The 26,034-nt window shown below is 40.0% G+C and overlaps 1 protein-coding gene across 1 annotated transcript in view; it reads left to right on the top strand.

Annotated features, from left to right (window-relative positions):
• Positions 1-26,034, top strand: part of Muc16 (mucin 16, cell surface associated) — a 197,643-nt gene that overhangs the window by 113,056 nt on the left and 58,553 nt on the right. Inside the window, 11 exon segments of the mRNA XM_036192391.1 lie at positions 3,858-4,030; positions 7,393-7,517; positions 7,619-7,686; positions 8,695-8,867; positions 9,288-9,323; positions 19,802-19,926; positions 20,017-20,084; positions 21,759-21,931; positions 23,653-23,688; positions 25,357-25,422; positions 25,829-25,950. Coding sequence (XP_036048284.1) covers positions 3,858-4,030; positions 7,393-7,517; positions 7,619-7,686; positions 8,695-8,867; positions 9,288-9,323; positions 19,802-19,926; positions 20,017-20,084; positions 21,759-21,931; positions 23,653-23,688; positions 25,357-25,422; positions 25,829-25,950 — 1,165 coding nt within the window.

Genomic DNA, 26,034 nt, shown 5'->3' with positions numbered 1-26,034 from the left:
TTGGAGTTTTCCTGCCTGGCCCACAGTCAGGACAAATCTCTCTTACCCGCCAGGCCCATAGACACTCAGAACCAACCAAGTAAACAACAGAAACTTACATTGTTTACAAACTGTATGGCCGTGGCAGGCTTCTTGTTATCTACTTTTTCTATCTTAAATTAACCCATTTTTATTAATCTATACTTTGCCACGTGGCTCATGGCTTACCATTAACTTACATCTTCCTTGTCATGGTAGTGGCTGGCAGTATATCTCTCCTTGCCGCAGCTTTTACTTCCCAGAATTCTCTTCTCTCTTGTCCCGCCTATACTTCCTGCCTGGCCACTGGCTTATACAGAGTGATATACACAGCACTTCCCCTTTTCTTTTTTTTTTAAAAAGCAAGGTTTTAACTTTTACATAGTAAAATTACATATAACAAAACAATTATCAAGCAAGAATTACAGTTACAATATTAAAGAAGATATCCTATCTATCTTATATTTGTGAGTCTAAGGTTTTATATCTAACTTATCTTTTATCATAATTGAGGAAATTATAACTATCTAGTCTTAGAGTCTTAGAATTTCATAGGCCAGGTATATTTTTTAATTAAAAAATATTTCTATGAATTTTAATTATGTATATGTATGTGTGTCTGTTTGTGGGGATGTGCATGTAAGTGCCAGGTGCCTATCTAGGCCAAAAGAATATGATAGATTCTCTGGAGCTGGAGTTACAGGAAGTAGATACATGTGCTAGGAACTCAACTCAAACAAGTCTTTACCAAGCTCAAAAACCACTGAGCTATAACTTCAGCCCCCAATAAAAAGAAATGGCTGAGTGGTGGTGGTCCATGCCTTTAATTCCTACACTTAGGAGGCAGAGGCAGGTGAGACTCTAAATTCAAGGCCAGCCTGGTCTACTGAGTGAGTTCTAGGACAACCAGGGGTACACAGAGAAACCCTGCCTCAAAAAAAAAAAAAAAAAAAAAAAATTTAATTAGCTTACAAAGTAGCAGGCTATCTTATAGCATTTTTATACATACTTAGTTTTGATTGACACTTCCCCTTTCTTCTCCCCCATCTCCCTTCCCTTCTTGCTTAAACACTTCCACACTCACTCTTTCCCCTCCACTTCTATATCACATGTAGCCTATTACCATCCTCATCCCATTCACTTAAAGCCATTTTCTCCACCCTCTCATGGTTTCCTGGCTTCTAGACAAACTCACTCTCACATAAAATGCATATATAAAAATCAGATGCTAGGATCAGAAATTTCAGACAAAACAAATGCTTGTGTTTCTGAGCTTATGTCATATTACTTAATGTAATATTTTCTAATTTCTTATGTTTGCATTCAAAATTCATTTTTCTTTGTGGATGGATAAAGTTTCATTGAAAATAGTTACAACACTTTCATTATTTATTCATTTGTTTGTGGACATCTAGGTTAGTCTATTTCCTTGCTGTTGTAAATAGAGAATTAAAAAACATGAATGAGTATCTCTATGGCAATATAGAGAGTCATTTAGCTATATGTTCAGGAGTTGTGATGCTTGGTCATGTGGAAGTTTTATTTTAATTTTTTTGAGAAGCCCTTTTATACTGATTTCTATAATGGTTATATGTATGAGATGTTGTTGTAGGCCACCAACAAGCTCCTAAATCATGACACAAAAACTTATTATTAGTTATGAATTCTTGGCCTTACCTTATGCTTGTGGCAGCTGGCTCTTATAACTCATTTTAACCTGTTTCTCTTTATCTACATTTTGCCATGGGGATTTTTACCTTTTTTTCATTCTGTATTTCCTACTCTGTGTCCGGCTGCCTGGTCCCTCTTTCTTCCTTGTTCTCTCCTCCCCCCAAGCCTAGACTCTCCCTCTGACATACTCTCTCTGCCTGCCATCCCTGCCTATCCTTTTCCTGCCTAGCTATTTGCCATTCAACTTTTTTAGATCAGTCAGGTACCTTAGGCAGGCAAGGTGAAAGAGCAACACATCTTTACATAATTAAACAAATGCAGCATAAACAAAACCAATACACCTTTACATCATTAAACAAATGCAGCATAAATAAATGTAACACATCTTAACATAGTTAAAATAATATTCCATAACAGTTATACAAGTTTATACTACTTTTTCTTCATTCTCCTTGCTTGCCTTCCCTAGGCTCAAGGGGAAGTAGTTCTATTGGATGTTAACATCTTTTTGCAGGTTAGAAAGAAAGACATCTTCTATACTTGCTTGCGTCCCCAGTCCCAATTCTTCATCTGCCTCAATCATGTGCTCTACTGTACCCCTGCCATGAGCACTAGAGTTTGAATCTTACTATTTCAAAAGTATTCTTCACTCTTCTCACAGTCCCAAACTATGATGTCAATGTGTATAAAGGATCAAGGTCTGGATTTTTTGAAATAAATAATTTTTTTTATTTATTCTTTCTTCTTGAACTATCATATCTACCTCCCATTTACCCCATTCAAGTCCTCCTTACTTCCCCTAACACATATCCCTGAAAACTCCACCTCTTCTTTACTTGGATAACTTATTAAGTCCTATTAGTGTTGGTCATATGTGCATGGGGGAAAGGTGATCTACTGGAGCATTGGAAACCTACCAATGCAAATTCCCTAAAAAAAAAAAAAAAAAAAAAAAAAAAAAAAAAAGCTTCTCAGAAGTGTGTAACCAGTCACTTTGTGGTTGGATTTAAGGCCATCTCTGCTGGAGGAAACACATGCATTGTAAATCTGAACAAGTGCCCATGGTTGGTAGCTCATAGGCTCCAAGGTAACTTGCAACTATTATTTTGATGGATACACATGAAATCCAACTGTCCTCTAAGTCCATATCTTCATATCCATGGATGAATTCAACCCTCAGATCTCACCAAAGAAGTCTTGTGCAATAAATAGCTGTTTATGCAGAAACTCACAACTGGCCAAAGCACTGAGAATAAATGTCTGTGGAGTGCTCAGCCACAAATTGGCCATCTATGTCATACTCCCTTCTCCCAAGGCTCAATGACCCATTGTGGAAGAAGGGGCAGAAAAATTGTCAAAGCCAGATATCCAGCTTATAGATATGATCAGAGTGTGGCACTCATGCACTCATAGTAGCTGTTATTACAAACATTAATATTCTAGAATGGAGTGGTAAGGGGTTAATGAGCCCCCAACCCCTAGTTGAGAAGCTATTGACCATCAATGGATTCTAGTGGAGGAGAGTTTTCTTCCATTACAGTGGATGATCCGATACCTATGACTATCTGAGCAGCATATATTCAGTGGGGTATAGAAAAAAGAGGATATGAAATTGGGAGAAGGCAGAGGGAGGGGTAGATCTGGAAGAACTTGAGGGAAGAGTGGAAGGTATAATCAAAACACATTGTATGCATGTATGAAATTCTCAAAGAAATAATAAAGTAGTATGTATATAAAAAGTATTCTCTCTTACCCAGCAGCTATTAACTGCTAATAGTTCCAGAGGAATGGGGTAAGAGCCTCATATATGCTAGAAATTTTCTTGACTTGATTCTTCTCTTGAACAAGTAAACAGCTACTGTGAATTCATGAGTATAGTAGCCATGTCGTGTCCAGAAGATAGAATTTTATAGGACTCATCCTCAACTTCTTTGTTGAGGATGTTGTTACTTTCTTTCTCTATGTATTCAGTGTTGTCCAGGCCTTGAGTGTAAAAAGGGGATACTAAAAGCGTCTGGTTTAGGGGTGAATATTCATAATCTCTTAGTCTCTGCTAAGCCTAGATACCTGCCTCTATACGAGACCCCTTATTCCTGATGGCCTCTTCCTATGTTACTCCAATACTTCTCAAGACAATTTATGATTATCATTTTACTCTCTCTCCCCAGTCCCAGGAAGGATGGAGAAGCCACTGGAGTGGACACAGTTTGCACGTATCACCCTGACCACATAGGTCATGGCCTGGCCAGAGAGCAACTGTACTTGGAGCTGAGGAAGCTGACCTGTGGTGTCACCCAGCTGGGCCCCTACACTTTGGATCAGGACAGTCTCTATGTTAATGGTGAGAGATGAGTATTCGCCATTTTTCTTCTGCTGAGACAACACACCTAACAAATACAACTTAAGGAATGGAAAGTAAATTTTGGCTCAGGGTTTGAGAAAAGATATATTTCTTCCTGGCACAGAAGACATGGGCAGAGAGACAGTAATGCTGGTGCTCACTTCTTTTTATTCACTTCAGGGCCTAAAGCCATGGAATGTACTACCCACAGGCATCTTCCCTGTTCAATTAAACTCCTCTGGAAATGCTGTCACATGCCCATGTGTAATCTCACAGGTTATTCCAAATCCCATCAACCTGACAGCCAAGATTAAGCATTACAGGCTGCTTACCTTTATTGCTGCTCAGCAAGCCACATGTACTTCTGATCTCCTTTCTATCTGACCCCTAGACTTTTACTCTTCCATTTGTGCAGCTTATACCCACCAGAGCTTAGTTACTACCCCAGCAGTGAATATGATGAGGTTTCAGATGTCTGAAAAATCTGAAAATTTCCACCATATACAACCCAGACATTAGAAATGGAGGAATCCATTAACCTACTGTCTATACCTTACCCTCACCCTCTGTCTAGCCTTGAGTGAGCAGAGATCTATTCCCTGCTGTTGTCCCAGATATAGGCACTTCCTCTCTAGAAAATACAGAAGAGTATAGTTAATAACCAAACCCTTAGGGTGCTTTCTCCCTAGCTTTTACCATAGGAGCTCCTACTTCAACATAAAAGGTCATGTTTGAATGTGGATTTCTTCTTCCTTCCAGGCTAAAGGTATGCTCAAACACAGTCTGAAGTAAAATGGGAAATTACATCTTTCTTAAGACAGACTTAGAAACTCCAGTAATTTAAGATGCTCTGTGGCAGAGAGCTTAGTTCATGCCCAAAGTTGCCTTTTTGTTGACAATCTTTCTCTTTCCTCATCACCTTTTCATGTCTCTACAGGTTACACTCATCCAGTCTCAGATACCATCCTTAACAGTGAGTATTTCAGACCTCTAAATGTCCCTTCTCCACAAATATGAGATGCTGGATAAGTGAACCTTTCTTCTATTATCCACTTTAAATGAGCAGGAGTTCAAAAGGTTCATAGAAATGTAGACTGAGATAGAGAGAATAAGAGTCACCTTCCCCAAAGCACACAACCCAAGGATGATGCAAATTCTAAACAATAGATGCCATAAAACAAAACACAGATTCTTGTATATAGTCATCCAGGCTGCTACCATTTCTTAAAGATATATGACAATTTGTATTTCATTCCTCATCTTAGGTTTTTTGTTTTTGTTTTTGTTTTGTCTCAGGGCCTGTGACTACCATATCCTTCCCAGCTTCCTCTCTTGCTCCATCCCCTACAACCAATTCCACAGGTAGGGAGGGATACATGCTCTAATTGGTACCAATAAGGCAAGCAAATCATTTCTTCTCTCAATGCCCATCTTCCTTTGCAGTGAAGACTTTGTTTTCTGTTATTCAATCTAGTTACTCAGAATCCAAATTCTGATTATCAGTCAGTACCACAAAGAAGTTCCAGAGCATTGGACTACACACTTCCTAAATATCATTCAGGTCTCTTTGACCATCAACTTATTTTTTTCTGTTACTGTGATAAAATATTCTGATCAAAGCATCTGAAGGGAGGAAGGAAGGTCTTCTTTTTATCTGTTTAAGGTATAGTCCATCATAGAGTTAAAGTGGCAGGAGCATGAAACAGTTGGTCACATCACATTCACAATTGGAGAACAGAATCATGAATACATGTTAGTGCTCCAGTGCCCTTTCTCCACTTCATCCATGACATGGTGCCTTACCCATGGAAAGATCCTGTGCATAGTTGTAATGTGTTTTCACACATCAATTTATATAATCAAGATAATCTCCCACAAGTATGCTAAGCCTGTCTCCCAGGTGACACTATTGTCCATCACACTGACCAACAGAGGAACCATCACAGCCACTCATCCTGAAGATACAATTGTCCTCCAAATGTTCTTCTCATAATTACCAAGGGCAAAGGCAGAGTGCCAACCTTCACCCCTCCTCTTGTTCACTTCCCATAGCCAACTGACACCAAATCCCATCTCTGTTCCTTTGGGAGCACTCCCACTCCTCTTCTTTCTCTGTAGCTATACCATTTTGAAACCGGCATTATTTTTCCTAGAAAGACTCTAGCAGCCTCTATTCTGGCTTCCTAATGTCTTCCACATGGCATCTACAGCATTCTTTATGATGTGTTTGTATCTACAGAATTCCTTTCTTATAAATAATATTTGAGTGATTCTATTTGTTCTTAGTCACATCCAAAGCTTTGTGCTACTTAACCATTGCCTCTCTGGAATAATCTCAGAGGGTCCAGCAAATCTCACACCTGTACTTCCCTCTGGCCATAGTAAAGTAATTTAAGTTCCTTTAATTCAGCAGGCTCTCTTCTCCTGCATTCCTTTACCCAGGATGCCTGGAGTGTTTTCCTTATTGGTTAGATTCTAGCAACTCTTATCTGTGCTTTTTGTCACATATGAAATAATGCTTTCTCCAAAGAGTTTTTATTACTCATTGGTTGGGTCATTCTCATGATTTTCCTGCCTTCCCTTCTACTAGCTTCTGTAACACAAATCTTAAAAGTCCTTATTAATAAAAAACAAACCGGGAGCTGGGTATTGGGGTGAACACTGAAAGATTAGAGAAACAGAACAAGCCACAGCTTCCTCACATTGCCAATTCTTCAGCTGATCCTGTTTTCTCAGACTGGAAGCCTCTGAGTCCTCATCTAAAAAGATCTCAGCTGAACTGCTGCTAACAGCCTAAAAGCTTAACCAGCTCTACTTCCTGGTTTTCACACCTTATATACTTTTCTGCTTTCTGCCATCACTTCCTGGGATTAAAGGTGTGAGTCACCATGCCTGGCTGTTTCCAGTGTAGCTTTGAACTCACAGAGATCCAGATGGATCTCTGCCTCCCACATGATAGGATTCAAGGTATGTGCGATACCATTTTCTGGCCTCTATGTCTATCTAATGGCTGTTTTGTCCTCTGACCCCAGATAAGTTTATTAGGATACACAATATATTGGGGGACACAATATATCACCACAAGCTTCTCCTAAAGTATAATAGTTCAGTAACTTCCCTGGTTTATACATTAGATGATGATTCCCTGTTCATCTTTGGACCTAAAGTGTTTATCACAAAACCTTTCACACACAGATTATTCCTGGATGCATGAAGAAAGGTTCCAATTCTAATGTGTTAGCAGATCTGGAATGTGCCCTGCTTCAAAATCTATTAGACCAACAATGTCACATAGAAACAGAAGCAGCCTTGGTCATTAGCAGTTCTGAATGTGGATGTCTCTATTTTCCCCACTGCTATAGGCAATGGTACTGTCATGGTACCCATAACTCTCAACTTCACAATCACCAACTTGCACTATACAGAGGAGATGGGAAACCCAGGTTCCTTGAAGTTCAACTCCACTAAGTTGGTTTTACATTATTGGGTGAGTTCTTCAAAGAAACCCACCAACTACCTTACAACTCCCTGGCAAAGCCCCATCTATATTTTTGACTAACTCTTTTTATTTATTTATTTTTCTATCAGCTTGAGACCTTACTCAATAAGACCAGCATTGCCCCACACTATTCTGGATGCAGATTGTCTTCACTCAGGTAAGACCCCCAGATGGACTAGACTGTTGTGAAATAGCCAACAGAGATCATATACTTCTAAAATCCCATTTTACCATCCACCCTTCACTCTAACACTTTTTCCCCCAGATAGTGTGTAGATTGAGTTATTAGTAACTTACTAATAGGAGTTGTTTAATGTAGAAAATTCAAATGTTATTCTACTTAAAATGAGAGTCTCTTAGAAGAACTGGATGTCCTGTATACAGTAAAAATAAAATACTTTATGAAGGTCTAGAGAGATGGATCATTTGGTACAATACTTCCCATAGAAGCATGAAAAAGTGAACTCAACCCCTAGAGTCCACGTGAAAAAGGTAGGTGCGGTGGCAAACATTTGTAATCCCAGCACTGGCAAAAAAAGAGAGAAACCCTGATTCAACAATATGAGAGAACTCACTCCTGGAAGAAACAGGCAGATGATTGGAGCTCACTAAGGTTCCAATGAATGAACAATAAAAAATAAAGTGAAAAATAGTACAGGATGCTGGGCTGGCAAGATGGCTTAATGGGTAAAAGCATTTGCAAGGCAAGCTTGATGATGAGTTTAATTCCCAGAATAAACATATAATGCCAGGTTGGTGACATGCATTAGTAATCCTAATACTTGTATAATAGGGTAGGAGACAGAGAGGAATATCCCAGCCAGCTGGCCTGGAGTATGCAGTTCAACAGAAAACAGAGAGACCCTGATTCACCAATATGAGAAAGCAGAATCCTCAAAGCTGCCCACATACTCAGTGTTGCTTGCTTGAGTCTAATCATACACACACACACACACACACACACACACACACACACACACACACACACACAATGATTTCTGATCCTCAGTGTCCAAAGGCTCAGAGGAGACAATGAGACCCACTTTTAAACTTTATTACCATCCCTTTCATGATCTTTAGCCTCCTTCTTTCTGCCCCCTGCTGTCAATGTCCAAGTGCTCAAGAACCGACTTCAGTGTTTCAATCTCTCATGTCTTTCTTCTAGGTCTGACAACTATAGAGCAGCCACAGGAGTGGACATAATCTGCACCTTCCACTTTGACACTATGAGTCCAGGGTTAGACCAAGATCAACTATTTTGGGAGTTGAGTCATGAGACCCATGGCATCACCCGTCTGGGCCCCTACACCCTGGACCAGAATAGTCTCTACATCAATGGTGAGATTCCCACATTTAAGTCATGATCTCTCTGTCTCTCTATGTCTCTCTGTCTGTCTGTCTGTCTGTCTGTCTGTCTCTCTCTCTCTCTCTCTCTCTCTCTCTCTCTTAGATTCTTAGGTTTTCCTGAAGTACTGACCAATTCATCCCTTTTTCTAGAATGATTTTCCTTCCTTTTGTGTCTGTATTCTCTCTTTATTATGATGACTCAAAAATACCATGGGGAACTGGGTAGAATGCTTGCTTTGAATGAACAGGGATCTTGGTCCCATAAGCATCCCAGTTTCACTATTCAGAACCACATCTTAGCTGTTTGGCTAAGAGCAAGCCTTTGCTCTTACCCCCAAAGATTCCACATTCTCCTTTTGCCTTGATCCTTGACACTCATCCATAAGTCCCTCACAGTTTCTTTCTCTGCAGGTTACCATTTTGGAGCTGCAGCCCCAACTACCACCAGTGAGTATTTCTGGCTGTCATTGCCTAGGTTCTGCCTCCAATTTAGGGAATCCCCCAAAATGGTGCTTTTTCCAAAGAGCTTTTTCAGTCAATGGTTGGATTTTATAGTCATCTCCTACTAGATTTCACTTCCCCAGCCAAAATATTGAAAGACTGTTGTCTATTAATCTTTGGACCTATAGAGGCTATTGAGGAACCTTGCATACATGCACAATAAATTTTACTTGGAGGAATGAAGAAAGGAAGGTCTTAATAACTTAAGAGTTGTAGAATATCCTCTGTTTCCGATACTGTCAGTCTCACGGTGTCCCATGGTTAGGTCTGGGAAGAACCTCGTTCACTGCTTTCTTCCAGGCTGGAAGCTTCTCTCTTCATCTGCTCCTCAGTGGCTCAATGGTGGCACTCATCACTCTCAGCTTCACCATCACCAGCATCCCCCAACACCTCAGTGAGAGAAACACTCTCCTCACCTGGCCCCTTGGGTGAGGAAGACTTAGACCCACTCACCATCTCCTATCACACTGACTCTTGCATGGGTTCCATTTTAGTTCTCCAACAAACCTGACTTTGTTGTCCCCAAGAGATAAATTAAGGCACAATAACATTTTTTCTTTTAAAGAATTTATTTGAGCAAGTACTACTTTGTGAAGTAAGAAAAACCAAATCAAAGGTGGTTTAGGTCTTCTAAAGAAAGACAATGGGGAAGCAATTACAGACAAATTCTGAACAAAGCTAGGAAAGTACTTGGTTATTTGCAACTATGCATTATATCATTCTTATTTGATTGGTCCTAAAGCCCTTGTTAAATAAGTTATTGGGTGACTTCTGGTTGATTGAGATGGTTTCATTTTGTTTTTCTTTTTCACATTTTTCTCGCCTCTCCTCTCCTCTCCTCTCCTCTCCTCTCCTCTCCTCTCCTCTCCTCTCCTCTCCTCTCCTCTTCTCTTCTCCTCTCCTCTCTCTCTCTCTCTCTCTCTCTCTCTCTCTCTCTCTCTCTCTCTCTCTGCATCTTTTATAGTAGGATAAAGGGAGAAAGGAAGGAGGAGACAGAGAGGTTGGGGAGGGACAGGGAGAGATGGAGGAGGGCTGAAAGGATGGGTGACAGGGAAAAGGAAGAGGGAAAAAGAGGGAGGAGGTGGAACAGAGGGAAGGGAGGAGAAGATAGAGAAATGGAAGGGAAGGGGCAGAGAGGAAGTGTAGGAAAGAAAGAAGTGAGTTTAGATTTCCTGTGAAAATAAACTGCACAAGAAAATAAAATTTGTGGATTGCTATTCTTGTAGGAATAAACTGGCCCTCTCTGTCTCCCTGTCTCTCCCCATCTTTCTCTATCTCTGTCTCCCTCCCAACTCCCACCTGTGTGTGTGTGTGTGTGTGTGTGTGTGTGTGTGTGTGTGTGTGTGTGCACTTGCATAAACCTGTATGTATATTTGAGACTGCATTCCCAATAAAATTTGCCAGTATCAGTTGCTCTTAAGAATCCAGGAGATCGGGCTGGGACCTCCCGCTGCCCTAAGCTTGCTTTCTCCTGACCCTTGCCCTCCATTAACCCCCTCCCCACTCCCAATTTGCTCATGTAGATCTCATCCATTTCTCTGTCACTGAATCGTCCCTGTGTCTTTCTTAGGGTCCTCTTTACTAACTAGCCCCCCTGGAGTTGTGAGTAGCAGTCTATTCATCCCTTGATTTACATCTAGTATCCATCTATGAGTGAGTACATACCATGTTTGTCTTTCTGAGTCTGGGTTACCTCACTCAGGATGATTTTTTCTAGATCCATCCATTGGCCTGCAAACCTCATGATGTCATTGTTTTTCTCTGCTGTATAGTACTCCATTGTGTATATATACTGCATTTCATTTATCCATTCTTCAGTTGAAGGGAATCTAGGTTGTTTCCAGGTTCTGGCTATTACAAACAATGCTGCTATGAATATAGTTAAGCATGTGCCCTTGTGGTATGATTGAGCTCTCCTTGGGTATATGCCCAAAGTGGTATAGCTGGGTCTTGAGGGAGATTGATTCTCAATTTTCTAAGAAAGTGCCATATTGATTTTCAAAGTGGCTGTATAAGCTTGTACTCCCACCAACAGTATAGGAGTATTTTCCTTGCTCCACATCCTCTCCAACATAAGCTGTCTTCAGTGTTTTTTACGTTAGTCATTCTGAGGAGTGTAAGATGGTATCTCAGAGTTGTTTTGATTTGTATTTCCCTGATGATTAAGGATGTTAAGAAATTGCTTAAATGTCTTTCAGCCATTTGAGCTTTTTCTGTTGAGAATTCTCTGTTTAGCTCTATAGCCCATTTTTTAATTGGACTGTTGGGTACTATGATGTCTAATTTCTTGAGTTCGTTATATATTCTGGATATCAGCCCTCTGTCAGATATGAGGTTGGTGGTGATCTTTTCCCATTCTGTAGGCTGTCATTTTATCTTATTGACCATGTCCTTTGCCCTACAAAAGCTTCTCAGTTTCAAGAGGTCTTGTTGATTAATTGTTTCTCTCAGTGTCTGTGCTACTGGTGTTATATTTAGGAAGTTATCTCCTATGCCAATGTGTTCAAGACTACTTCCTACTTTCTCTTCTATCGAGTTTAAAGTAACTGGATTTATGTTGAGGAACAGAGAGGGAGAACAAGGAAAGAGACACCATGATAAATGAAGATCCCATGGGAATAGGAAGAAGCATAGTGCTAGAGAGGTCCCCAGAAATCCACAAAGATACCTCCACAATAGACTACTGACCTACTCTGGTGATTGGATGGCCGAACACCCTAACTGTCATGATAGAACTCTCATCCAGTGACTGGTGGAAGCAGATGCAGAGATCCACATCCAAACCTCAGGTGGAGCTCCAGTAGTCCAGTTGGTGAGAGAGAAGAGGGATTATATGAGCAAGAAATATTGAGACCATGATTGGAAAAAGCATAGGGACAAATAGCCAAACTAGTGGAAACACATGAACTGTGAACCAATAGCTGAGGAACCCCCATGGAACTAGATCAGGCCCTCTGGATAAGTGAGACAGTTGATGAGCTTGAACTTTTTAGGAGGCCCCCAGGCAGTGGGACTGGGACCTGTCTTTGGTGCATGAGCTGGCTTTTTGGAGCCTGGGGCCTGTACAGGGACACTTTGCTCAGCCTTAGTGCAGGGAGGAGGGGACTGGACCTGCCTCAAATGAATCTACCAGACTGGTCTGAATCCCCAGGGGAGATCTGGCCTAGGAGGAGGTGGGAATGGGGGGTGAGTGGGGGGGGGAAGGCTGTGGGTGGGAGGAGGGAGGACAGGGGAATCCATGGCTGATATGTAAAATTAAATTAATTATAAAATAAAAATATTTATTAAAAAAAGAATCCAGGAGATCTGTCAGAAAGAAGTAACAACTTCTCTTAAAGAACCACAACTCAATTTTTTCACTTGATCTATCTGGTTTGGGTTGATTCGAAGATGTCTTCAGCACAGCATTAACAACACTGTAATTTTCTGGGGTTGGCCAGGTCTGTAGCTAGGAGACTGAAAGCCATTTTAAATTACCCTATCAGCTTTTGAACACTCATTCGACTTAACCCATTTAGGCAACAGTGACTTTAACAATCAGTATGTAGAAACAAAAAAGTAACAAATTTCCCAAATTCAAAACAGATATTAAACAAAGTAAACAAATGAAAACATGTTTAAAAGACATTAGAATGATAAGGCTGTGCTTTAAAAAAACATATTAAAATTCATGTTTCAGGAAGCTGATATAAACTTAAAGAACTCATGAAAGGGGATATTTTAACTGTGAACACTGTCATTATACTGAATAAATATTATATGAAATAGGTTAGGGAAACAGTTCAAGATCTGAAAAGAAAAATAGAAACAATGAAGAAGACACAGACAGAGGGAATGCTGGAAACAGAAAATCTAAGTAAATGAAGAGGAAACACAGGTGCAAGCATAACCAACAGAATATAAGAGACAGAAGAGAGGATCTCTGGTGTAGAGGATACAATAGAGGAAACACATTCATCAGTCAAAGAAAATATCAATGCCAAAAAAATCATAACACAAAATGTCCAAGAAATCTGGGACACCATGAAAAGACCAAACCTAAGAATAACAGGGATAGAGGAAGGAGAAGTATTCCAGCTCAAAGGTCCAGAAAATATATTCAACAAGATCATAGAAGAAAACTTTCCCAACTTAAAGAAGGACATGCCTATGAAGATACAAGAAGCCTATAGAACACCAAACAGACTAGACCCCCCAAAAACGTCCCCTTGCCACATATTAATTAAACAACTAAACATACAGAATAAAGAAAGAATATTAAGAGCAGCAAAGACAGAAGGCCAAGTGACTTATAAAGGAAAACCTATCAGAATAACATCTGATTTCTCAGTGGAGACTTTGAAAGCCAGAAGAACCTGGACAGATGTAATGCAGATGCCAGTCTAGTCTAATATACCCAGCAAAACTTTCAATCATCATAGACAGAGTGAACAAGACATTACAAGATAAAACCAGATTTAACCAATATTTATCCACAAACCCAGCCCTAAAGAAAGCACTGGACCCTGTCTCGAAAAAAAAAAAAAAAAAAAAAAAAAAACACAAAAAAAAGAATAAAGCACTAGAAAGAAAATTCTAACTTAAGGAAGTCAGATACACCCACAAAAACACAAGCAATATATAATACCACAGCAGTAAACCCCAAAGAAGAGAAGTACACACACACTACCACCAAAAGATAACAGGAACTAACAATCACTGGTCATTAATATCCCTTAATATCAATGGAATTAATTTACCTATTAAAAAATACAGGCTAACAGAATGGATACAAAAGCAGGACCCATATTTCTGCTGCATAAAAGCAGGACCTATCTTTCTGCTGCATACAAGAAACACACCTCAATTTCAAAGATAGACACTACCTAAGAATAAAAGGTTGGGAAAATTCTTTCCAATCAACTGGTCTTAAGAAGCAAGCTGGTGTAGCCATCCTAATATGCAGCAAAACAGACTTCAAACTAAAATCAATCAAAAGAGATCAAGAAGGGCATTACATACTCATCACAGGAAAGATCTACCAAGATGAAGTTTCAATTCTGAACATTTATGCCCCAAACGCAAGGGCACCCACATATGTAAAAGAAACATTCCTAAAGCTTAAATCACATATAAAACCCCACACATTAATAGTAGGAGACTTCAACACCCCACTCTCACCACTGGACAGATCTGACAAGTCGAAACTTAACATAGGAATAAAGGACTTAACTGATATTATGACTCAAATGGACTTAATATCTACAGAACATTCCATCCTAACAAAAAAGAATATACCTTCTTTTCAGCACCCCATGGAACCTTCTCTAAAATCAACCACATACTTGGCCACAAAGCAAATCTCAACAGATACAAAAAAATTGGAATAACCTCCTGTGTTCTATCAGACCACCAAGGTTTAAAGTTAGATTTCAACAACAACAAAAACAACAGAAAGCCTACAATCTCATGGAAACTGAATAATACTCAACTGAATAACCAATGTGTTAAGGAAGAAATAAAGAAATTAAAGACTTCCTAGAGATCAATGGAAATGAATACACCACATACCCAAAATTATAGGACACTATGAAAGCTGTGTTAATAGGGAAATTTATACCACTAAATGCCCACATAAAGAAGTTTGAGAAATCTCAAACTAGTGACTTAACAGCACACCTGAAAGCTCTAGAACAAGAAGAAACAAAGTCATACAGGAAGAATAGACGTTAGGAAGTAATCAAATTGAGAGCTGAAATCAATAAAATAGAAACAAAGTAAACAATACAAAGAATTAATGAAGTGAAGAGTTGGTTCTTTGAGAAAATCAACAATATAGACAAGCCCTTATCCAAACTAACCAAAAGATAGAAAGAGAGCATCCAAATTAACAAAATCAGAAATGAAAAGGGGGACATAACAACAGACAATGAGGAAATCTAGAGAATCATCAAGTCATACTTCAAAAACCTCTACTCCACAGAACTGGAAAATCTAAAATAAATGGATAATTTTCTGGATAGGTACCACATACCTAAGTTAAATCAAGACCAGATAAACCATTTAAATAGTACAATAACCCCAAAGGAAATAGAATCAGTCATTACAACTCTCCCATCCAAAAAAAAGCCCAGGACCAGATGGTTTCAGCACAGAATTCTACCAGATCTTCAAATAAGAGATAATACCAATACACTTTAAATTGTCCCACACAATAGAAACAGAAGGAACATTACCAAACTCTGTCTATGAGGCTACAATTACCCAGATTCCCAAGCTAAACAAAGATGCAAAAAAGAAAAAGAACTACAGACCAATCTCCCTCATGAACATTGATGCAAAAATACTCAATAAAATCCTGGCAAACAGACTCCAAGAACACACCAAAACAATTATCCATCATGATCATTTAGGCTTCATCCCAGGGATGCAAGGGTGGTTCAACATAGGAAAGTCTGTCAATGTAATACACCATATAAATTAACTCAAAGAAAAAAACCATATGATCATCTCACTAGATGCAGAAATGGGTTTGACAAAATCCAACACCCCTTCATGATAAAGGTCTTGGAGAGATCAGGAATACAGGGAACATACCTATACATAATAAAGGCAATTTACAGCAAGCCACCAGCCAACATCAAAGTAAATGGAGAGAAACTCAAAGTGATTCCACTAAAATCTGGAACAAGGCAAGGCTGTCCGCTCTCCCCATATTTATTCAATATAGTACTTAAAGTTCTAGCCAGAGCAATAAGACAATATAAGGAGATTAAAGGGGTACAAATTGGAAAGGAAGAAGTCAAGCTTTCCCTATTTGCAGATGACATGATAGTATACATAAGTGACCCCATAAATTTGACCAAGGAAGAACTCATCCAGCTTATAAACACCTTCAGCAACGTAGCAGGATACAAGATTAACTAAAAAAAAAAAAAAAATCAGTAGCCCTTCTATATACAGTAGACAAACAGGCTGAGAAGGGAAATCAGAGATACATCACCCTTTACAATAACCACAAATGATATAAAATACCTTGGGGAAACTCTAACTAAGCAAGTGAAGGACCTGTATGACAAGAACTTTAAGTCCCTGAAAAAGAAATTGAAGAAGATGTCAGAAAATGGAAAGACCTCCCATGCTCATGGATAGGCAGGATTAACATAGTAAAAATGGCAATCTTACCAAAAGCAATCTACAGATTCAATGAAATCCCCATCAAAATACCAACATAATTCTTCACAGACCTGGAAAGAACAATACTCAACTTCATATGGAAAAAAGAAAAAAACCCAGGCTAGCCAAAAGAATCCTATACAATAAAACAACATCTGGAGGCATCACAATCCCTGACCTCAAGCTCTATTATAGAGCTACAGTAATAAAAAACAGCTTGGCACTGGCATAAAAACCAACATGTGGACCAATGGAATGAATTGAAGACCCTGACATTAATCAGCACACTTATGAGCATATGATTTTTGATAAAGAAGCCAAAACTGTACAATGAAAAAAAGAAAGCATCTTCAACCAATGGTGCTGGCATAACTGGATGTCAACATGTAGAAGGCCGCAAATAAATCCATATCTGTCACCATGCACAAAACTTAAGTCCAAGTGGATCAAAGACCTCAACATAAATCCAGTTACTTTGAACCTAATAGAAGAGAAAGTAGGAAGTAGTCTTGAACACATTGGCATAGGAGATCACTTCCTAAATATAACACCAGTAGCACAGACACTGAGAGAAACAATCAACCAATAGGACCTCTTGAAACTGAGAAGCTTTTGTGGAGCAAAGGACACAGTCAACAAGACAAAGTGACAGCTTACAGAATGGGAAAAGATCACCACCAACCTCATATCTGACAGAGGGCTGATATCCAGAATATATAAAGAACTCAAGAAATTAGACATCAAAATGCCCAACAGTCCAGTTATGAAATGGGTTATAGAGCTAAACAGAGAATTCTCAACAGAAAAAGCTCAAATGGCTGAAAGACATTTAAGCAATTGCTCAGCATCCCTAATCATCAAGGAAATGCAAATCAAAACAACTCTGAGATACCACCTTAACCCCATTAGAATGGCTTAGATCAAAAACATTGAAGACAGCTTATGCTGGAGAGGATGTGAAGCAAGGAGAATACTCCTACACTGCTGGTGGGAATGCAAGCTGTACAGCCACTTTGGAAATCAATATGGCACTTTCTTAGAAAATTGGAAATCAATCTCCCCTAAGACCCAGCTATAGCACTCTTGGGCATATACCCAAGGAGTGCTCAATCATACCACAAAGGCACATGTTCAGCTATGTTCATAGCAGCATTGTTTGTAATAGCCAGAACCTGGAAACAACCTAGATTCCCTTCAACTGAAGAATGGATAAATAAAATGTGGTACATATACACAATGGAGTACTACTCAGCAGAGAAAAACAATGACATCATGAGGTTTGCAGGCCAATGGATGGATCTAGAAAAAATCATCCTGAGTGAGGTAACCCAGACTCAGAAAGACAAACATGGTATGTACTCACTCATAGGAGGATACTAGATGTAAATCAAAGATGACTAGACTGCTACTCACAACTCCAGGGGGGCTAGTTAGTAAAGAGGACCCTAAGAAAGACACAGGGATTGTTCAGCAACAGAGAAATGGATGAGATCTACATGAGCAAACTGGGAGTGATGGGAGGTAATGAGGGGCAAGTGTCAGGGAAAAGAGAGCTTAGGGGAGCAGAGATCCCTGCTGGATCAAGAACAGAGAGGAAGAACAAGGAAAGAGATACCATGATAAATGAAGACTCCATGGGAATAGGAAGAAGCAAAATGCTAGAGAGGTCCCCAGCAATCCACAAAGATACCTCCACAGTAGACTACTGGCAATGGTCAAGAGAAATCCCAAACTGACCTACTTTGGTGATCAGATGGCGAACCCCTAACTGTCATGATAGAACTCACATCCAATGACTAATGGAAGCAGATGAAGAGATTCATGGCCAGGCCCCAGGTAGAGCTCCAGGAGTCCAGTTGGTGAGAGAGAGGAGGGATTGTATGAGCGAGACATTTTGAGACAATGATTAGAAAAAAGCACAGGGACAAATAGCCAAACTAGTGGAAACACATGAAATATGAACCAATAGCTGAGGAGGCCCCGTGGAACTGGATCAGGCTCTCTGGATAAGTGTGATAGTTGATTAGCTTGAACTATCTAGGAGGCCCCCAGGCAGTAGGTCTGGGACCTGTCCTTACTGCATGAGCTGGCTTTTTGGAACCTGGGGCCTATGCTGGGAGACTTTGCTTAGTGGGGATGAAGGGAGAAGGGGACTGGCCCTACCCTGACTTAATCTACCTGGCTGAGATGAATCCCCCAGGGGAGTCCTCGTCCTAGAGGAGGTGGGAAGAGGGGTGGATTGGGGGCAGCAGGGGTGGGGGGAAGGTGGAAGAGACAGAAGAAAGAAAAAAACTTAAAAATAAAATACAGATATTCTAAAAAAAAATTAGAAATAGACAAAAGTAAAATTTTGAAACCTTGGTTAATTCACCATTTCTGCATTAATGGTGGCAGGTTTTTCTTAAACTATAAAAACTGGGGGGTATGAATTTTGGGTATTTCAGTTGATTTTTAAAGGGAAGTCTGTTTTGAAGTATAGAAGAATTTTCTCATGGGAATTTTGTAACTGTGTTCTCATGAATTGGACTTGAAACAGTTATGGTTAAACCTTTCTTTGAAAAATTTAATTTTGTAAAAATTATAAATAAAATGTTTAAGGTAAATGTTTTCTCATTCCAAAGTTTATAATTTTATGTTTTCTAGAAAAATAAGTAAAATCATGTATCATTGTAGGTTGTAAGATTATTAGTGATCTTAACTTTATACCTTTTATCAATTAAAGCACCTTTTTAATAAATGAGAAATAAGTGATGGAGAAAGGGACAAATAGAGAGGACAAGAGAAGAGGGAAATGAGAGAAAAGAGGGGATGTGGGGCAGAGAAGAAAGGAGCAGAACAAGAAGAGACAGAGAAGAGAAGGCAAGGATGACAGGAACAGGTAGATGATGAAGGGAGTGAGAGGGGGAGAGCAAAGGGAAAATGAGATGAAGAGGAAAGGGAGAGAAGAAGGAAGGGACAGACAGACATTAGGCGTCACCAGTCCTGCCTGAGCCGGTAATATGAGCCTTCCCCCTCACAAGGAAACTAAGATCCATGTTTATACTGAACCCATGAATAGGGAGGGGGGTAGAAATGATCTATCAGAATTCCTCTAATCAAGGGCACCCTTAACTGACATCTACACTTGCCTCCATTATCAAGTCACCCTTGGATTTACTGAGAGGCATACAGGGAGACCTTAGAAGACCCACTACAAAGCACATTAATCCCCCATCCCCATCTACCTCCTGTCATATCAGCTTTAGCTTTATCTCTTTCTACTTGCACAGCTGGGGAAGTCAGTGAGGAGATGTTCACAGTGAACTTTACCATCAACAACCTGCGCTACTCAGCTGACATGGGCCAGGTTGGCTCCCCCAAGTTCAACATCACAGATACACTCATGCAGCACCTGGTGAGCTACCTGCTTCCCTCAGGCCCTTCCTTTCCCTCCTAGTATGGATGCCTGGCTGTACCCAACTCTGACTCACTTCTTTCTCTGCAGCTCGGCCCTTTGTTTCAGAGGAGCAGCCTTGGCCCCCTATACACAGGCTGTAGAGTAGCCACTCTGAGGTAAGACACATTCTCCACTTACAGCCTCCCTCTCCTCCCTTAACAACCCATTATCCTACTTGAAAAGGCTTGGAGTTATGATGATGGGAACACTTAGGATTGAGGTGTACTTTTTTGTTTTGTCTTTTAATGATTTTATGACAATTTTTATTTTAGAGCAATAGGGTAGGTACTTGCCAATAATACCTCAGTAGTGGGGTGGTGGAGTAGCTAAGCAGTAGAGTCCCTGCCTAGAATCTACCAGTTATGGACATGGACATGGCTTGGCTGTAGATCACTTATTAAGAATGTACAAGACCCTAGTTTTGATGCCAGCATAATAAAAATATTAAATTAAAAAAAAAAATTTAAGGCTGGGTGTAACACAAACATTTAATTTTGATCTCTGTGAGTTCAAGGCCAGCCCGGTCTATATAGTGAGTTCCAGGATAGCCTGTGCTACGTAGTGAGACCCTTTCTCAAAAACAAAAAGTTTTAAAAAGTGGCTGACTGACTAGTGAGCTCCTAAATATCCCCTGTCCCAATGCTTAGATAATAAGCACATGTAGTCATACTGAGCAATTTTTTTACACGGGTTCTTAAGAATTAGAAATCAATTCCTCTTTTTCCTCCTATTGGGTTGCCTCATCCAGCCTTGATATGAGGATAGTGCCTGGTCTTATTGCATTTTGTTATGCCCTGTTTGGGGGATATCCCTGGGAGGATTTTTCCTGAAGGAAAATGGAAAGAGCAGTAAATCTGTGGGAGAAGGAAAGGGGGAACAGAGAGGAGTGAAGGGAGGGGAGGCTGTGGTCAGGATGTAATTGTATGATAGAAGAATAAATAAGAAGACAAAAAGAACTCAGGTTTTCTTGCTTGCAGAGCAAGCATTATTATCCACCAAGTGCTTTCCCCTCCTTGATTCCTTTTTAATTGTATTAAAATATATATAACACAAAATTTGCCATCTATATTAGTAAACTTCAGATTACTTTAATGAACTATCTGATACAATTAACTTGTGAAGAGAAAGAGGATAACAACTCATAAAAGCCTTGATACTGGAGCTCTCTGTACAACTTGAAATTGTCTCAGCAGGTTGGACATTCTCCTCTCTTCAACACTCAGTATTGATTGAATAACTCCAGGGAGGGAGGAGCCTTGTGACTCTAGTACATTTCAGAGGCTTTCTGATACAGCTGCATTCTTTATTTTCTGGTTTTACTGAGCCTCTCTTTAAAACTTCGAGTCTATAATGAACCTCTAACCAGAATAGAATGTTTTGATGCCAAAGAAATTGCTTCAAAACAAAGAAAAGGAAGAATAGGATGAAAAAGAGAACAAGAAGACTCTGAAGGGGAGGGGAAAGGAAAAGGATAATAGAAGGAAGGTGAGGAAGAAGGGAGAGTAAAGAGGGAGAAAAGAAGAGGAAGGAGGAGAAGAAGAGGCGGTAAAACCAAAGTTGGGATAACTGTAAGTAATCTGAGGAACAATGCAAAGAGAGAAGCTTTCAGACACGAGTACCGGCACAAATGTGGAGATCTTAATTTGGGAAAGTAAGTGAGTGAGCAAGGCAGCAAACATCATCAACAAAATCAAAGTGTAGGCTATGAATTGTGTAGAGTGACCACAGAGCAAGATGCAGCAGGTGATCAAAATCTCCTCAATGTACACCTCTTCCCCCCCCCAACTCAGGTCAGTGAAGAATGGTGCCCAGACCCAGGTAGATGTCCTTTGCACCTACCGCCAGGTTCCCACTGGTCTGGGACTGCCTGCCAAGTCAATTTTCTATGACCTAAGATGGCAGACCCGTGGAATCACCCGTCTGGGTCCTTACTCCCTGGATAAAGACACCCTTTACATCAATGGTGAGCATTTTCCATCTGCATCTCCTGGCCCTCTTGCATGCTACAAAAGCTCCCCGTTCCCAGTTCTTTAGGGAGATATTAGGATTCAAATGGAAGCTTCCATTCCAAAACCTCACCTACATCCCAAAAGACTACTCCTTAACAAGTCCCAACTTGAGAGTTTTGAATCCAAACATGAGTGCTGTTCTTATTGCCAATGTGATGCTCCAGGCAATTACTTCACAAAACAGTCTTTCTTGGAGAAATAAAGAATATACACTTGTCTCAAAGCCTGCTTTCTTAACACTCTTGATACTAGCTTAACTTCTCTCCTGGACTGTTTTCTCACAGAGGAGATGTAAGAAAAGCTGTCAGTGTATCTAATGGCCTAAGCTACAGACACTACATATCAGCATAAAACCAAGAAAGGGCAGCTTCTAAGCTATATGTCCTGTATGGCATGATCAAATGCAAGACATATCCCTAGAAAAACTGGTCAAAATAGTTTTCTCCTTTCTTTTCCTTACTTCCCTCCCATCTTCTTTCTTTCCTTTCCACTTTCCCTTTCCTGCCAACCCCTCTCTTCCTCTTCCTTTCATTCCCTACCTTCCCTCCCCCCTCCCTTCTTCTCTGCTCCCCTCCCCTCCACAACATGTCCTCTCCTGTCCTTCCTAACCTGGAAATCATTCTTAGGAACTTACATTCGTGTATCACTATTGCCTCATGAAGTAGCTATGTGTTTAATTGCTATAAGCAAATATCTGACATCAACTTATCAGAAGGTTTATTTTAGTTTCCAATGTAAGGAAATCATTCTCATAATGGCAAGGAAGGTGAAGTACCTGGTCACATAGCATCAATAGTCAGGAAGAAAAAACAAGATAAATGCAAATCCTCTTATATCTCCTCCATATTTAGTCACAGCCCATTATACGGAGCTGCCCACAGTTAAGGCAGATCTTTCAATCCCAACCTAATCTGGAAATTCTCTGAAAGACATGCCCAGAAGTTTGTCTCCTAGGTGATTCTAAGACCAGTAAAACTGATAATCAGCATTAACTATTACACAAACTTATGGAAGAGAGGAGACAATGTGGACCCCATTTCTCTTATTTTAGCAAGAAGAAAAGCTGAGGCAAAGAGAATGAAAGGAACAGGCTCCCACTTTGACATTCTGGTTCACATCCATCCCTTCAATTCTGTCACAGAAGAAACTTAGTTAGGATCCACCTTCATAAACTGTGCTATTTAAATGCATCACTTTGTTGTCTAGTCAACATTTACCAAAGTCTACTATAAATCAAATCTTAGTCCTGACACCAGGAACAAATAATTTTCATGTGTACCTTGTCTCATTGTAAAATAAAATGCAGTAAAGACTGATTTGTTCATTATTATATGCTTCATTTGGAAATAGAGTACCACAGAGAGTAAGTGCTCAGTAAACAACAATAGATAATAGAGGTACATTAAACGGGAAAACAATGGTGTGGATAATTGCATACATAGGAGTATATAAGCATAGATCTCTTGTTGTTCTCTTGCTATTGAGTAGTAAGGAAGAGTTAGATCTAATTGAAATAACAAGAAATTGATCATGATGACATTTAAGTCAGATATGGGCACATGAGTATATTCTCAGTATACAAAAAAATGTATCATAATGGGGCCCCCCGTGTACCATGCCATGGTGTATGGGACCACTGTGACCCTTCCAGTTACGCATAATTTTTGTTTCCTAGGTTACAATGAACCTGGTCCAGATGTACCTCCTACAAGTATGTGTCTGTATCACTAAGCATTTTGGTCTATGTATGTCTCCTCATTCAGAAAAAAAGCATGCCTCAGAACAAACCAGCCTCCCAAGAGAGGCTAATGTCTTAGTAGATGAATAATGTTGAGTCCTTAACCTCTTTTTTGGACCTTCATTCCTCACATTGGATTTCTGAACGTTTCATACTCCTCTGGGTTAAAGGAAGAAGTTTGAACAAGAGTTATAGGAGGGCAGAAATCATATGGTGACTCTAGTTTATTTTTCCCATTAACAAAAGCTACTGGGGCCCCAGTAGGGACTTCGTTCTCATTCTAAATTATAACAGTTACTTAAGAGGTTTGGGGTAAAAAATGCCTGCTGGGGGAAGTCTTTCTGTATGCTGTGAATATGTGCTGTTCCCAATGGTTAATAATGGGCTGCTTTGGCCTATGGGAAAGCAGCTTATAGGCAGGCAGGCAACCCAGGACAGAGACAGGAAAAGGGGAGACACAGGAGAGGAGAGACACCATCATGCTGTTCAGGGAGCAGCATGTACACAAAACATGTGGCAACATATAGATTAATAGAAATGGGCTGAGTTTAGTTATAAAAGCTAGCCAGCAAGAAGCTTGAGCCATAGGCCATGGCCATACAGTTTGTAAATAATATTAAGCCTCTGGGTGATTATTTTATAAGCAGCTTCAGGATGCAGGTGGGAGAGATTTGTCCTGACCACAGTCGGGCAGGACCAGAGAAACCTTCAGGCTACAAATGCCTTTTAAAAATCAGTAACCTGTTCACTTATCTTTTCAGCTATCCATTATTTCATTTTCCCTAATCATTCCTTTTCTTTGATACCACATTTCTATTTACTCATCTGTCTACACATTTTACTGCTCACTTTTTTACAACCTTCTTATGCCTTCTGTTTTTTTTCTTTCTATATTCATTCACCTACTTATCCATCCTTTACTTCTGTCCTTTGTTGTTTGTCCTTCATTTCGCTTATCTATTTGCCCATCCATCCATACATCTTCACATCCATCACTATACTACAGATGCATAAATACTTACAGATATATTCATCTACCCATGAACCATCTATCCATGAATCCATCTATCCACCTACCCATGCATATGTCAATCCATTCTCCCATATATCCACACACTTTCTTTTGTCCAAATGTCTGTGACACTCATTTTCTCTGTCTTGCTTTGACTATGCATCAGTATGCCTCTCCAGCCACCCTGTGAACAACTTACCAACCCATTTATCCATCTTCCTATTTGTGCATTCATCCACCTTCCTATCACACATTCATACCCTGCATCTGCCTAGTTATCTACCTTTACTCATGCTCATTCATTTACTTGTACTTCCTTCCTTCTGCTTTGCTTCTACCTCCTCAAACTCTGTTTTCATTCTTTCTTAATTCCACTTTGACCTATTATTTATATGTTCTTTACAATCACCTCTTCTATTTTCTGCATTCATATCCACCTGTGCTGTTTGCTCAGCCTCTCTTACCACTCTCACTATCTTACTAATTCCATTCACAGGTTTTTCTCAATCCTCCACTCATGTGATTGCTCTTTCCCTTATTCTTGTGGGTGATTTGTCTGACTTGGACCAATGCTAAAGGGCTTCCCTATCAGGCACTCTGTCCATGCCTGATGACAGCCTTTTCCACAGCTCCAGAACCAGCCACCACCATCTTGCCCTCCCCATCAACATCTCTACAGCCAGAGTCCAATACAGGTATCTGGGGACCCTTTTATTTCACTTGACAAGAATGCCTTGCCCCACACCTTTAACATTTGTCACATGTCACATGAGAGCTAGGAAGCATGAGATGTAGAGAGCCCAGTGCTAGGTTCATCATAAGAAGCACAAAATCAGACTAGCAATTAAGTTAGATGCCTGCCCTCATGCAAACACCATGTTCATGAAATAAAGAGATGATTACAATACAATGAGAAGAAATTAGAGGGAAACAAAACTGGCATAATAGAGAGGAGGGCTTTATGGAGAAAGTGCATATGTAAGTGTTGGATAGTCATGACAGACCACATGGTAGAGAATGTGATCTGATCAGAGCAGTATTCCAGCCTTGTCACAAGTAAACACTCAGTTGTAGGCACTTAACCTTTCTGTCTTCCTCCAGATATGTGGCACCACCTGGAAATCTTCACAATCAACTTCACCATCTCCAACCTTCCATATTCAGCAGACATGATCAGTGGCTCAGCCATGTTCAACTCCACTGAGAATGTCCTACAACACCTGGTAAGACCCTCTTTCCTGAAACCCCCCTGCCAAAATTAACTTCATCTGCATCCTCCACCCAACTGTTTACTCTCTTTTTTCCTT

The sequence above is a fragment of the Onychomys torridus genome, chromosome 7 (genome assembly GCF_903995425.1).
Source record: "Onychomys torridus chromosome 7, mOncTor1.1, whole genome shotgun sequence".
Lineage (NCBI taxonomy): Eukaryota > Metazoa > Chordata > Mammalia > Rodentia > Cricetidae > Onychomys > Onychomys torridus.
The sequence above is the reverse complement of the archived record's forward strand: the minus strand, read 5'-3'. Positions and strand labels throughout refer to the sequence as shown.